This window comes from Brachionichthys hirsutus, unplaced genomic scaffold, assembly GCF_040956055.1.
Source record: "Brachionichthys hirsutus isolate HB-005 unplaced genomic scaffold, CSIRO-AGI_Bhir_v1 contig_580, whole genome shotgun sequence".
NCBI lineage: Eukaryota > Metazoa > Chordata > Actinopteri > Lophiiformes > Brachionichthyidae > Brachionichthys > Brachionichthys hirsutus.
Window position 1 is genome coordinate 1 of NW_027180911.1, and position 14368 is coordinate 14368.

A 14368-nucleotide genomic window follows, 5' to 3' on the forward strand; every position below is an offset into this window, starting at 1 on the left:
TACAACACGAACATGCAGAGCTCCTCACCTCGTTGTGTGGTATGCAGTGATGGAAGTCCACCATTTCAGACACTAGCTTTTCTGATCTGGTTGTGTAGAGCTTTCTGGGGATCTGTGGAGGCAGAGCGTCAACAGGCTCAGCACTGATAGGGCCTCATTAACATATAACAGAACCAGAGGTGCTAAGCTAGAGCGGTAAGCAGCTCCCAAACTTACAATGATATACAATGCGAATACAATTGCTAAAGGTTTGTTTTCAAACATTGAGTACAATTTAAAGATGCTTTATTTTGCAGACTGTAATGTTCGATATAAGAAAAATATTAAAATTATAGTGAATGAAAGCAGGAAAGCAAGAGACTTATGAGCAGAGCGTTTGTTAGAGTGGATTGATTTTGCTGCTATTGCTGGTTTGAGGTTAGTGGTTTAGTCTTTAGCAGGACTGTGTACCTCAATACTCAGATGTATATTTTCAACTGAGGCAAAATGTTCTTGCTCAGACTGTTGGGACTGGGATGAGGCAGAGCTCGAAGGATATGGCAATGTGGACACTTGAGCTAATGCATCATCGCTCTCAAATACTGGGTTCACCCTCAAAGTATTCTCAAAGGCATAAGGAGCAAGGGTGTGCCTACGATATGAAGGAGATGAGGTGGTGGAGAAACGGCATCACAAATCACTGAAGCATCGCCTGTCAAAAACATTCTCAAGCGAAAAAGTAAAACAAAAGGATTCATACTCACACCAAAGTCACAGCCTTTCTGGTTTTCATACATTTCTTGTTAATGAAAATTAAAATGCCAACGATGGCACAAACAAGGCAGAGACTTCCCACCAGGCAGGTCGTGATCATAGTCGGGTCTAATGGCACAGACACCAACTCGTTGCAGCGCTCTCCATGGTAGTGCCAGTATTTACCTACAGGGCACCTGAAACAAATGACAATTTGATATACTGTCAGGATATTATGACAAAGAGAGGATTGATTAATAATGGTTTTATATTGAACAACTTTAGTGATGATCGAGTATTATGGGACACCATGTAGGTGTCTAAACAGGATTAAAATGTAGCAGCCCACGCAGCAACAAACTCACATTGTTCTCCATCTCGTATAGCAAAGCTTCATGGTTGGAATGTTTTAGCATGATGTGATGGAATATTTTGGGACACGGCACTCTGGAAATCACCCGCACATCTGACACCTCAAGATGGCTTTGAGTAAAACAGCACCATATGAGGTTTCTTGGCTAGCATAGCATGTACAGTATATGCGTGAATGAGTACTATCTGTATATATATATATTCACTGCTTTCTCTCTTGCTTATTATTTAAATCCCAATAATCCTGTGCGTTTAGCATTTACAGATTGATCTTCCTCTAACCAGGAACACAATTATTATTTTTCTGCCACTCCACTGACTGTTTGATGTGCTGCATTTGAAAGTGATATACTAAATTAAATAGATTTTTTATTAATTTGAGAATTTGAGAATATAAATTATTAAGAATAATTAAGAAACCTTGTAAAAGAAAGAAATGCTGCAGTTCCAACCTATTTTGAAGCTCTGTGGTTTCTAACAGTATACATAACATTCAGACCAACTCAACATTAAGCAGTCAACCCTGAAAATCTGAAAGTCCCTGAATGCACCGCCAACGACTGGGTTTCTTTGATTTCAACTGTATTATAACAAAAGAAAGAAAGAAATACATTTTAAACAACATCCCTAAAAGATTTTGAAGTCTTTGAAAAATGAATGTAAACTAATGGCTGCCACAAAGAGTGTGCATTTGCAAAGGTTAATGTTATACAGTAAATACCCTTTGTCCATATGTGAAAACCTTTAAATGTGCTAAGGTCATGGTGTTTTATTTCCTTCATCAGCTTTTGTGTACCTGCAGGTGGCTCCGTGTCCTGGGATTATTTCGCACAGGCCTCCATTCAGGCAGTAATTTGGCTGCACAACACAGGTGCTCTGACACAGCAGGCCGTCCACGGTGCCGTAGCCCGGCTCGCACAGACATTCGGCCTCCTTGGTCCAACTGTTCACCACGCAGCGTGAAAACTCATTGCATGCCAGGAATTTACAGGGGTCTGCTTGGTCAGCTGAGGGGTTGAGGAGAATCGGATGAGGAAGAGTGCCCACCACAGAGGTGATGGCTTATTAACATTAATGCAGCGTCCATCCGCGAAGAGATACAGGAGCAATTAAAGGACACTTTGAGTGATGTGATTGAAGGTGCTTTCCACAAAATGGGTTTAACAAGGTTGCACATAATCGTGAACTCTGCCAAGCACAAATGAGCATCGGATTTGTGTTGCAACACAGAGGCAGACTGCAAATGTGTTTGGCGGCTGCACTGACTTTGTAGCATGGATGAGCATATCAGTGATCAAATACAGCATGAGACTTGCATGCATAAGTTGTCTGTATCTTGTAATCACTCTGAAATATTAATTTTAAGTGTTCACCTGGTTCTATCTCCAAGGAGCGGCTGTCAATCTCGATATCTAGCCGACTAGATGCTGCACTGCAGAGGTCTTCAAGCACACAGTGAACTGCCTCGGTGACATTGTAAGGCACCGGCTTGTTCAGCTTCATCCTGCTGTTTACCACAACGCTGCCATTCCTGAAGTTGAGAATTTCCAGCTGCTTGAATCCAGTCAGATTGGATTGGAGATATGGCAGAAGCTGTGAGGAAGGATAAGGAGAGCAAATTAATATATATATTGAATCACCATTTTCTTTCACTTCTTCAGTAAAGAATCATCTAAAATAACGTTTCTCTGCAGTTAGTGACAACAGGAAAAACAACAACTTATTTAAAAGCGGGACAGATTTCACCTTGCTGAGTTCAAATGGAAGCACTCTTGATTCTAGGAGGACAAAGATTTCCACTTGGGTGTTTGGGTTAATGAAATTACGTCCGTGTCAAGTGCCAGAAAAGATCTGCATCCTCCTGAGAGGAAGACCATGGTGACAGGGTTTGACTTCCACAACAACAGCGCCGAGGTTTTCATAGCACGCCTGATTCGGAATTATTCAGGTCACACTTTAAAGTGTGAATGCTATGAATAGCTTGCAATTACATTTTTGATGCAAGCGTGAAATGCTGCCATTACTGAGGCATCCAGAGCAGAATGAGGGTTAAATTTATGAAGATTAATATGAGTGTTAATTCAAGTCAGAGAAGAACACATGAAAGGATTGGACATTTTAAAAAGACATGTGTGATGCTAAGCTATGTTGGAGAATCCATTTTAAGTTTAGTACCAAAAAGCAACATTATTATTGCCATGAGCTTGGTCTGATGATGATGATGATGATGATGGTGGAGCAAGTTGAGCCGTTCAAGTAAAGAACCTACATCGATGTCCATTGATCCGAGCCATTCCTCGTGCAGCCACCTTACAATCACCACAGATGGGGGGGGGGGGGACGTCAAATAGCCACAGCGTGAGAGGGAGAGATTACGATGCTTCAGCTGGCCTGGCTGCCGAGCTGGAGATAAGAGGCCTTAAGAAGCTCTGCTCTGATCGGTTTACTCCACTTATCACTGGCAGGCACTTCACTGAGGGCCAGTTCCATATAGCTATAATAGTCTCCAAGAAAAGAGACGGCTACAAGAGTGTCCGAGATTCCCAATAAATGGACAACGGCCTAAAGGGCCGCCGGGACACGGCTTTTCTGTTTGGTCATCTATTTGTCTCAATGCACAGTGTCGAGCCTTGCGTGTCAGCCGTAGATTCGATAACAAACTGTTTCTCGGGTGACTTTCACACAAGGTCAAAGCTTCCCGGGATCTTTCACAACAAACCACAGTGCAGCCATTACTGTGGACTGCAGAACAATCAGGAAACATGGACACAAGCACAGCCATGGCCTCCACCACATACAGCTTCTCTGAGGTTACACATGTATCTACTGGTTATTGTTCGGGAAAAAACTCAATCAACTACCCTTGTCTGATGTGGAAATGAAAAATATGCTGCCATGAAAAGAGTCAAATATTAAAATTAAACTAACCTCCATGTCCAGTTTTATTGGTTGCTGCACAAACCAGTAGGTACAGGAGTAAATGGAGGCAAACAGAGGGAATTGCAAGCCACTGGAGGCTAATGGGTCATATAGGGGTTAATATATGAAGATACAGCAGAACAAATGGGGTCCAGTACCATCAAAATATTACATTATGTCATTTAAATGGGCTGCAGACTGCATATGATTTGAAATTTGTTCATTTCTATCTTTCAGTCGTTTGTAAACCAGTTTGGACCAGTTTGATATCTTGGCTTTCTTCCACACCTAAATAGCCCATTTAAAGGAAGCTATGTTTAATATTCCTAATGGAATAGAGACAATAGCAGCAGACGGTAAATACTCACCAGTTCAAATGTTTGACCACATTAGTTTTGCCGGGAAGCTAAATACATTAATGAAGAGAACTGTAGAAACCACGGTTTGGGCAACCATTAAAGATTGGAGATGGAGAGTTATATATATATTTACATCCTTATTTGGGTTTGTAGTATCTATCTCTGCATGTAAAACATCTATTACTTCATGTATATATATATTATTATTATTATTATTATTTTTTCCTTAAAATAGTGGAAAACAAAGAATGTGAATAATGAATTGTGTCACAAATAATAAAAATGCAACAAACAGTAACCTATTTGTTGGCCCAGATATCTCTTTGCACTCAATCTGAAAACTAATCCCACATTCTCCATTGCATTGCAGCAAACACACAGTCCATTCAGTATCAGCGCACCTCCTCATTCTGATGCTGAGGCCATTGCGTAACCTCAAAGAGCGAGGCACCAAACCTTAAAACATGTTCCCTCCAGCAGCCTCCACCAAAGCCTTGACACTGAACAGGGATGTCAAGTGATGCCCCCTGCATTATTTGCTAATAGAAGGGGGTTTGCAGGGACACCGACTTCACCTGTTTGTCACCAACTCATGCAAATAAAAAAAAATCTAATTCTAAGACAAAGAGAAATGCAGACATTTGCTATTGAAAATCCTAAATACGTGCGCTGAATTTACCCTTGAACACTCAAAAGCAAATTGACTTTGTACTGTCGTCCCTTTTATTTCAATGTCCTGCTGCATGCAATAGAAATATATATATATATATATATTTGCGCTACCAGATGCAGCAATGCCACTGGATGTCCACTCACAGATGATTGATGCTACACTAAGCAGATTGGGCCCATTAATAGCACAATGTGCGTTGCTGGAACAGACTAGAATTACTTAAAGCTTCTTAACACAAGTCACAAACCTTCGAGTCCCATAGTGACTAAGGCAGACCCAGGGCTCATGAGTCAGACGCCCAGGGCTAGTTTGCACTCCTCCGGTAACAAAGCAATGCAATTTTAGCAACACATAATGCACAAACGCTGCAACGCTTTCTCTTTTCTGTCAGCCATTCTAACCTAATGCATGAAAGAAAGCTTACTCCCAAATATCTTGACAATCTTGCTTATTTTTCTTTTCTTGGTTTTTAAAACCATTTAATTTTACTTGCAGAAATCAGTTTTTCATTACATAATCAAGAAAAAAATAACTTGCGGTCACAAATATTTGAGCTGACTACGAGTCAAACAGAATATGAATATAGTCCTTTAAAATGCCAAAGTCTTTGCACAAAGTGAGAAAGTAAGGCAGCTCACACAATATTTAGAACCAGTCCCACAGACAAAGCCAACAGACACGAGCAGCTGCAGCAGTATACGAACAAAAGCAAAGCTGAACACTAAAGCAGAAAATGTTAGGTGCTCTCCGATTGTTAGATACTGCATTTCGGAAAGGTTAGTTAAAAATAGGAAGGTCAGGCTCTCTCTGAGGCAACGGAAATGAAGTTCCAATATGGAAAAAAAATACCGGTATGGAGGCTAAAGTTGTCTGTCTCCTAGGCCCAGATTTACTGGAAGCTCCAGGGTTTGGCGAGTTTCTGGACCCAGAACGCTGTGTCTGAGTGAAACAGAATAATTCTTTATGCCATCGACAAAATCTACGACTGTAAAACATCAGAATACTGCAGATAGCATCAATAATCTAAAGGTACCTCATAACCCCATCTCTCTATAACTATTTTTAAATATAGCAAAATATATACATTTATTAATTATTCACAAGATTTAATAGAGAATTGGTGAGGATAAGGCTTAGTGAAAAGTGCATCCTCATTGTAGAGCATCAAGATTTAGAGTTTTAATAAAACCACAAACTAAATATCACCTAATATCAGACTAATTTTAGCAACGTTACTGCACACAGTCTTATTCGGATTCTCTATATTGCACTGTATTCACATTTCAGCCTGGCCTACAAAAAAAGCAAATATGAAAAGGTGGAATGTAAAAACATGATATCCAGAACAAAAGCGTGTGCACCTACCAGCTCAAGAAAGGTATTCTCCAATGACCTATACTCTGGCGAGCTCTTGTTGAATAGGTCATCAGAAAACAAAATGTTAGTGACCCTCAAGCTAAAGAAAACCACCAACTCTTTGTTCCTATCCACTACGCTCATCAGTGGGGTGCTGGCTTGTCTCATGGCCGGTGCAGCCGTGGATTCGTAGGGACGTTCATCAGACTCTGAAGGGAATCCGCTGCCGCTCTCTTCTTCCAGGGGCTCAGTCACTTCGGCCGCCGTCCTGTTCCAACTTTTATCCTCTTGAACGTTTGAGCTCTGGGAAGGTGGAACTGTTGAGGTTTCACCGCTGTGCCCTCCAGTCACATCCCCTCTCTGCTCAGGGGATTCACCGCTCTCTGCAGAGGTTTCTGTGATGTATGTCTCAGTAGCTGGGGCGGCTGTGGACTCCTGTAGGTCTCCATAAACCTCAGCAGGCGCATCAGTGATGTCCGGTTTGGACTCCGGAGTTGCCGAGGAAAAGTCTTCATTTTGTTCTTCAGGGACTTCCTCAGCAGATTTGGGTACTTAAAAAAGAAAACATATCATAATGGAGTTTAATGATCAAAGAAATGCAACTTAATGTCATTACAAATCTAACATAACAGCAATTTACGCAGGACACATCATAACTGATCGTAGTCTTCCATACACAATATCTCACTTCTTCTGTCTGACTTCTGTTTACTAAAATGACCTCATTTTGAGCCAGTTTGTTACCTGCTTGACACACATACATTTTTTCATAATTTATTCTAAAGCAAACTGGATGATGTATTTTTGCAGCCATTTAAATGGAACCAAATTCTTAATTATTATCCATCAGCCACATCAGTCCCAGCAGAGTCATCAGCCGCGTCTGGACTCCATCGTGGGAATGATCTTCTTGCAGCTCAGGGCAGATGCCTTTGGGGCAACAATGTCTCTGAAGACTTCAACTGTTAAAGACATTCTAGCAGACTAATTATCACTTATCTTCCGCTACAGTAAACAGTTATCTCTGCTTCATTTACTCGTCCTTTCTAATTGAACCATTGACAACACTTGTTCAATGTTTTTGGCACAAGAATAGAGTTGCTGCCCTCGAGATTTTGAGTTAAATATGGTGCTGGAGTAAAATAAAGTGATTAGCCTGGCACAGGATAAAGACTGAAAGGAGAAGTAAAAAGATTATTGCAGGGTAAAGTTTTGTCCTAACAGTAGCTCTGTTAGTAGCCTCATCGGTTGTCCTTGTATTTTGTGTCCTCTGCTCGTCCTCTCACCGCCCTCCGTCCATCAGCACAATCAAAAAATTAGAACCCAGGTTTCCGCCCCTTTTCTGACTCCACACTGAAATCCAGTTTTCGGTGAATGAATAAAGCTTTGAATTCTGTTTCCTGACTGAACCTGAGAAACACCTGGAAGAGGCCTTACCATCTGTCACCTGCTCCTCAGATTTAGGTTCAGCTCCGTCATCGGGCTCAGCTGGTGGTGTCCCCTCCACCTCTATCTCAGTTTCCTCTTCTTTCTCCGTGCTGGATTCCAGATTTCTGTCTGGTGTTATAATGTCACTGGACTCCTCCCCAGTGGATTCTCCCTCCTCCCATGCCATCACAGGGGTGAAGGCAGATGTAGCTTCTGGGAGAACATTTGGGGTGAAAGGCATGAAGGTCTCTGTTCCCAGATTGATTGAAGAAGATTCCAAAAGACTTTCTATCACTGCCTCAGTGGGGAGGAAACTTTGTGTGCTCGTCTTGTCTTCTCTGGGCACCTGTGTGGCCTCCTCGGGTACGATGATCTCCTCAGAGTGCAGACTGAGCTCCGCAACTGGATAAACCTTTGTTACTGAAAGGTAAACATTCAGCAAATTATAGCGTGCCACTGATTTTTTATTTCAGATGTGAGCATATTAAACCTACCGGTCTCAAAGCTGAGCGACTGTATGTCAAGCGGCAGCGACAGATCCTGTTTTAAGGCCTTTACAATGATGTGCTTCAGTTTTGGAGCGTTGGCATCCTGGTTCAGTTCCGTGTCGGGGGCCTCAAGACCCTCAGGGTCATCATTGAGCTCTGTTTCTCCATTGAAGACCACAGCGTAGTGTACAGACTCGTCTTCTATGCTGAAGCAGCACAACAAATCATGACAGAATTATTCCTGGCTAAGAGACCTCAGTTATAAGAGACACACCTTTTATAGTCATTGGGTCATGTGCCGCAGCAGGGGCAGGAATTTTATCTTTAGATTTCATTAAAAAGTCACCTCAAGGAAAAGGCTAATTCAATTTTCGTTCTCTTGTCTCATGAACTGTGTTGTTTATCGAAATCGATCATTATTACAAGCTTCAATCATATAGTGTCCAAAGTTTAATTGAATTGGATTCAACTTACCGAAACCCCAGAACTCGGATCTCTTTGAATCCTGGAACCTTTTTGAATACATCAAGCAGCTAAAAGAAAGAGAAGGACAGTTAAAGAAAGTTAAAATTACTATTTATATCTATTTAAAGCCTAAACATGAAGGTTACTTCATGAGTTTAGCGCTTTCTACATCAATCCTATAATTTAGGTTTAAGAGTTAAAGTAATGAAAATGTTGTCGGCCATTTTACAAAAAGAGTAACAGAATAGCAAAACAACAAAGTGCTCTTGCATTTTATTTACTGTACACTAGAGCAACAGTAACTTGCAATTGACAAGCCAATCAATGAATTAACGGGCATTGTACCAATATTAATAAAAATAAATAAAAACCTTCACTTCCTCTTTAAAAAAATAAATAAATTGTATTTTAACACCCAAAAATCATTCTGAAGAGCTGTAGTTAAAATGTGAGTCAATACCTTCTTAGAGATAATCTATATGATTAGATCTTACTATTTCAGGCTTGTGGTCAGTTGGCAGTCTTACATAAAGTCCCTCAGTCACTACCTTAAAGCTGTTAAATCAATCAAGGTGGCATTTACACAGGTTTAACCATGCTAGCGATGCTGGAGATCACACTGACTGTAAGACATCTGGAACAAACGGACAACAGGAAAGAGTGTTCACCTTGTCTTTGAGCTCTAGTTTGATTTCATCATACTGCGGATTGTCTGGGTCACTGAGCAGCTTGCTGTACATTGGGTCCACGACGGTGACCCTGAACTCGACAATGTACTCCTCATAGACCTCCTTTATCATGTTGGGGCTTTCTTCATTCTGGCAACAAAAACAGAAATGATTATTAGAGTAGGGCCATTAAAAATAGTCAAATGAGATGTGTGTGTTGGGTTACCACAGCAGCTTGCGTCGGTAGGAGAACAGGCTTGGGTGTCCAGGTGCCTGAGGGCAAATATCAACTAGTTAATTTAGAGGATTATTATCACAAATCCTGTATAACTGTTGATAGTCAACAGTCCAACTTACATAGTCTTCCTGGCTCTGGGGTTCCAGCAATATATCTGGAAGTCAAAATATAAAAAATAGAGAAATGTATAAGATTCCTATTCCTAAAAATCAATTTTAATGTTTGCTTAATGTCCCACATGTAATTCTTGCTTTGCTTTCTGGAACGTACCCTTCAATTTCAGCTTGCTCAGCCGCTCTCTGGGGGGGGGGGGGGGGAAATAATAATAATAAATAAATATGAAATATTTCTATGAAAACTAAAGAAAAACTTGAAACATACATGGTCAGAAACATTTGGTCATATTAGTGTGGGACTCACCCTGGCAGCAACTTCCAGATGCTCCTGAGAGCTGCTGAAGTTCTGGGCCAGGTCGTCCATGCAGAGGTTTTGGGTTTGGCAGGCGTGTACCCAGGCTCTGTATTCTTCTGAGTTGGGGACTCTGTCCAAGAAGATCCTAAATGCCTCCCATATTGCCTCCTGACACACTGAAGAGATATGGCATGGAAAATATTAGAGGGAATCAAAGTTACAAATAAGTATGAGTAAGGGACGTTTCGTCTTCTCAGCGTACATAAAGGTTTAATAGATAAGGTGTGATTTGGGCCTTTATCGACAAGATTGCCTCACTGCTCTGCTCACAAAAGCATTTCCACACTGTTTACCATATGAATACACAGCGCACAAAACATATTAAGCATGTTCTGATTGAGAAAACCAAAATGGTAATTATGCTTCTTTCAGTAAATGTCAAGCTGTATTTTTAAATTGCTGCATGTCGGTGACAATTTTGTTAGTATTATGGTGAAAATCAGCACAAGGACCAGAAGGAAAAAAAAAAGCACATGAATTATCTGCTTCTGTGGGGGAAACAACCCCGAGCTGCTTTGTTTGGTATCATGCCTGTGGGAATAGGTATTTATTCACAAATTATTTTCTGGGGTGATGCAATTATTTCCAATGCACAAAATTAATCTGCCTCCTTTTAGAATCATATGCAACAGCTGCTGTGATGGAACAATTTGAATTATAGTAAGGAAGTGACCCTTCAATCCAATCCACAATTCATATTTTACAGATAAAAGATATTTGCATCCCCAAAATCAGCGGTGCACCATTCTGTTAATTTCCCCAAACTCAAAGCAATTAATCTCTAAAAGCAGAGCGTACAAATATTCATTCAGCAACAAACTTTAACAGTGGAGATTTCCTCCTACCTCTGAGTTTGTAATACATCCGATGGCTACCGATGATTTCTTTTATTGTCTCCTGGGGACACACTTTGACCCCTGTGTTAAAGACTGCTGACCTCTTCGTCCTGCGTCCATCCTGCGATTCTCTGACATTCGTGGTGTGTCTGATCGGTCTGGAGGCTTCTAGAAAGTGTCGGTACTTCACATCCCTGAGTCCAAAAAAACCGTTGTCATGAAGGTCTGCAAGAGCAGTCAGTTAGGGTAGAAGTTTAGGAAGAAATACAACAATGTGGGCTGATATTTATCCAGCACAAGATACTTTGATAAATAGAAAACACTTTGTGGTAAGTAGCCGAGATTTTTCTGTAACAATGATTCTTTCAGTTAACAGCAAACAACGCAAAAGCAAAAATCCTTTGTAAGATGACATCTGCAATGCTTCACAACTGTTGTATATATTCTGGATCACCCCTAGAACACATTTTGCATGATAGTGCCTATCGGAGCTCTTTATGACTGTGATTTTTATAATATATATATATATATATATTAAAGCCTCCATTTAATTAAATGGGAAAATCCAGATTTATTTGTATCTCGACAGTATCCGCAATCCAGATTCGATCCAGATTAAATTCGGTGTTAAGATAGAAGTCTCCAAACCTAGTCAAATTTCATAAACAATCAATAATAGTATCGAGATATTGAGGAACAAATTTTTAAGCTCCATTGACTGCAATGTTAAGGAAAAGTCCAAGGTGATCCAGAATGACAGGATCTCTTCTGGAAAATGTTTTTATTTCGTGATGAAATTTAAATATCATCGTGAAAATGTAATCATCAGTTCCTGGTAACATTTCCAACAGACAGACAGACAAACAAAACAACGACAGTGATTACATAACCCCCGCCTCGGTGAAAGGAAAAAGCCAGAATCTAAAAGATTCTGAATTGTGATTGGAAATGCAGCCTTTTCAAAGCTGAGAAAGTGATGCTCTCTTCTCTCTAAGGAATGATTGCTGGATAGCCCTTGGGCAACTTGACCCATGTTGCAACTGCAGATTTATTCAACAGCGCAATAATGAGGTCGTACAGAGGAGTATCCAGGTGTGAATGAGCAGAGATGCATTCATGTGGAAAAGGTTTTATAGAGATTATTATATGGATGTCTTATTTGTGGTGAACAGTCCCACCACATTAAAGTATTCAGGCAATAACACCGAAACAAACAGCGTTTATCGACATAAATTACAGCACAGAGATGCTGCAAATGTTATGATTTTTTTTTAAAACGTATTTCCTGGTCACCTTCGTAAAGAAAACAATCTCAGTCACCATCGTGAACCATTACAGGAGGGTAATTCCACATCATTACACAAGTCAGTGTGCCAGTCAACACCCTAACACAGGCGACCCATTTAATAAATCTATTTTGTAATGCCAAGTAGGAAACCACAGAGAACCTAAGACAATAAGCCAGGATTTATGAGCTCCAACATGCAGACTCCAGGTCATTAGACCCACGTGAATGCAGGGCTTCCTCTGGATTAGGGAAATCAATAAAGGTTATTGAAGAATAAAATAAAAAGTGAGTAAAATATATACTCTAATACTCAATAGTCAATGCTACATACTACATTTACACAAAAGAGAAGTAGAATCTTCTGCACAGCATGGTGGACTAACACTGGACCACGCGCAGAAAAGCAATAGCATGGGAAGAGACTGGAGAATGTCAAGTAAGCACATGCTCAGAGCTAAAAGTGTGTGTGGGTATTTGGGTGAGTGGACATTAGCCGTGTGACATTAAACAGTATATGCACAAAATAAAAAAAATGAAATGTGAGTGTATAAAATCAAGCACATAGCCATGCAATCTGCATTTACAAACATTGTGTGAACCGTCTTCCCTACTCGATATTCATCACTCAATTGTAAATGGTGGTACTGAAAAGTGGAATGGGGTAGGAACAATATTGTCTCAGCCAATACGTGGAAGAAAACGTAAAGACCTAACCTCAACCCCATCAAACACCTTTGGCATGAACTGGAATGGGGGCTGCGAGACAGGCCACCATCAGTGCCTGACTTCACAAATGCTCTTCCGGATGAATGATCAAAATTTAAGAGCTGCCAAGGGGGGGGGGACCAACTTACCCCTACAGGAAGTGTTATGGAATGTCATAATACTTCCTGTAGGTGTAAGGTCCAGTGTCCTAATACTTTTGTCCACAAAATGTAGTTTGTTGCGGTTTTTTGAATTGCTTGGTATACATATGAGAATATCAGAATAGGGACTGAAGTGTGATTAGATCACATTTACCTCAATAGTTAAACTACCAAGATATTTGCACGGACTTTGGGGGTGAGTTTGCAGCCTAACATGCCGGAACAGAAGGGCCTGAGCCAAGGGAGGGAGCGTTTGTGGGCATTAATGCCCACTGCAACCGCAAAAAGGCCTCAAACCAGAATTACAAGCCAGAAAAGATTAGCGTCCCGCGACACTGGTAACAGAAAGGCTTTTGTTTCCTGGATAATGAGCTCACTCGGGCACATCACACCAAACAAGGCAACCAGTGCGGACGTAGATGCTGTTTCTGGTGAAATGACGCTATCTTTCCGTGGGATCATCAATCTCAGCCTGTTTAATTTACAATTAATATTCATGACATTTACCGTGGCTCATTTACTGTTTCACATTTTTCTAAAAATCAAACAGCTTGAAGGTGAACGAACTCTTAATAATAATTTTAAAAAGAAAGAGCAGCGTCCCAGACACAGATTTCAAACAAAAAATGCATTGTTGCATCTACTAGAACAAACAAACACCATGTCTTTCTTCAAGTCATGCTATAAAGGCAATGCTGCCTCCCTGCAGGATCCTTACCTTTGATTTGACTTTGTTGGAGAGTAAACAGACACAAAGTGAAGAATATTCCTGACCTCAAAAGCATGATGGGCTACGTTATGTGGTTTTCAATCCCAAAGTTGTCATTTGGAAAGAGTGTGCAGCAAACAACAATAACGTTTAGATCCCGACAGTCTGTGCATATGTCTCATTCAGCTTGTTTGGAGTCCGGTCCACTTTTATCTTTGCTCCAGGCCACTTCTTCAGCAAGTTAGTTCCCCAATACTGCTGGACTCTTGTGCAGAACGGAGGTGGCGGCATGGGTGGATGAGCAAAGCAAGCAAGGGAGGGAGAGGAAGTGGAGGTTTGGGATTTTTGGCTGAGTTCGCTGCTGCCCTGTGTGACTACAGTAACAAGGTTAAAAGAGCAGGCTCTGTTTTGAGTCTAATCTCTTTACCTTCTTCTTGCTGTCCGTAATCCCCACTGGGCCACGTGACCGACCGAGCCTCATCCTGTTAGCCACCTTCTGG

General features: G+C 40.9%; 1 protein-coding gene across 1 annotated transcript; it reads right to left on the reverse strand.

Moving 5' to 3' along the window:
- Positions 1 to 6: 6 nt before the first annotated feature.
- LOC137916895 (interphotoreceptor matrix proteoglycan 1-like) lies at positions 7 to 13944 on the reverse strand (the record flags this gene model as incomplete). Its single annotated transcript, XM_068759854.1, has 17 exons — positions 13878 to 13944; positions 11015 to 11230; positions 10119 to 10285; positions 9969 to 9997; positions 9818 to 9852; positions 9687 to 9733; positions 9461 to 9610; positions 8802 to 8860; positions 8334 to 8533; positions 7849 to 8259; positions 6421 to 6962; positions 5905 to 5994; positions 2478 to 2697; positions 1901 to 2111; positions 744 to 929; positions 451 to 631; positions 7 to 112 (listed from the first exon to the last, which is right to left on the reverse strand). Coding segments are annotated over exons 1-17 (2917 nt in total), but the record flags the coding sequence as incomplete, so codon positions are not given.
- Positions 13945 to 14368: the final 424 nt, after the last annotated feature.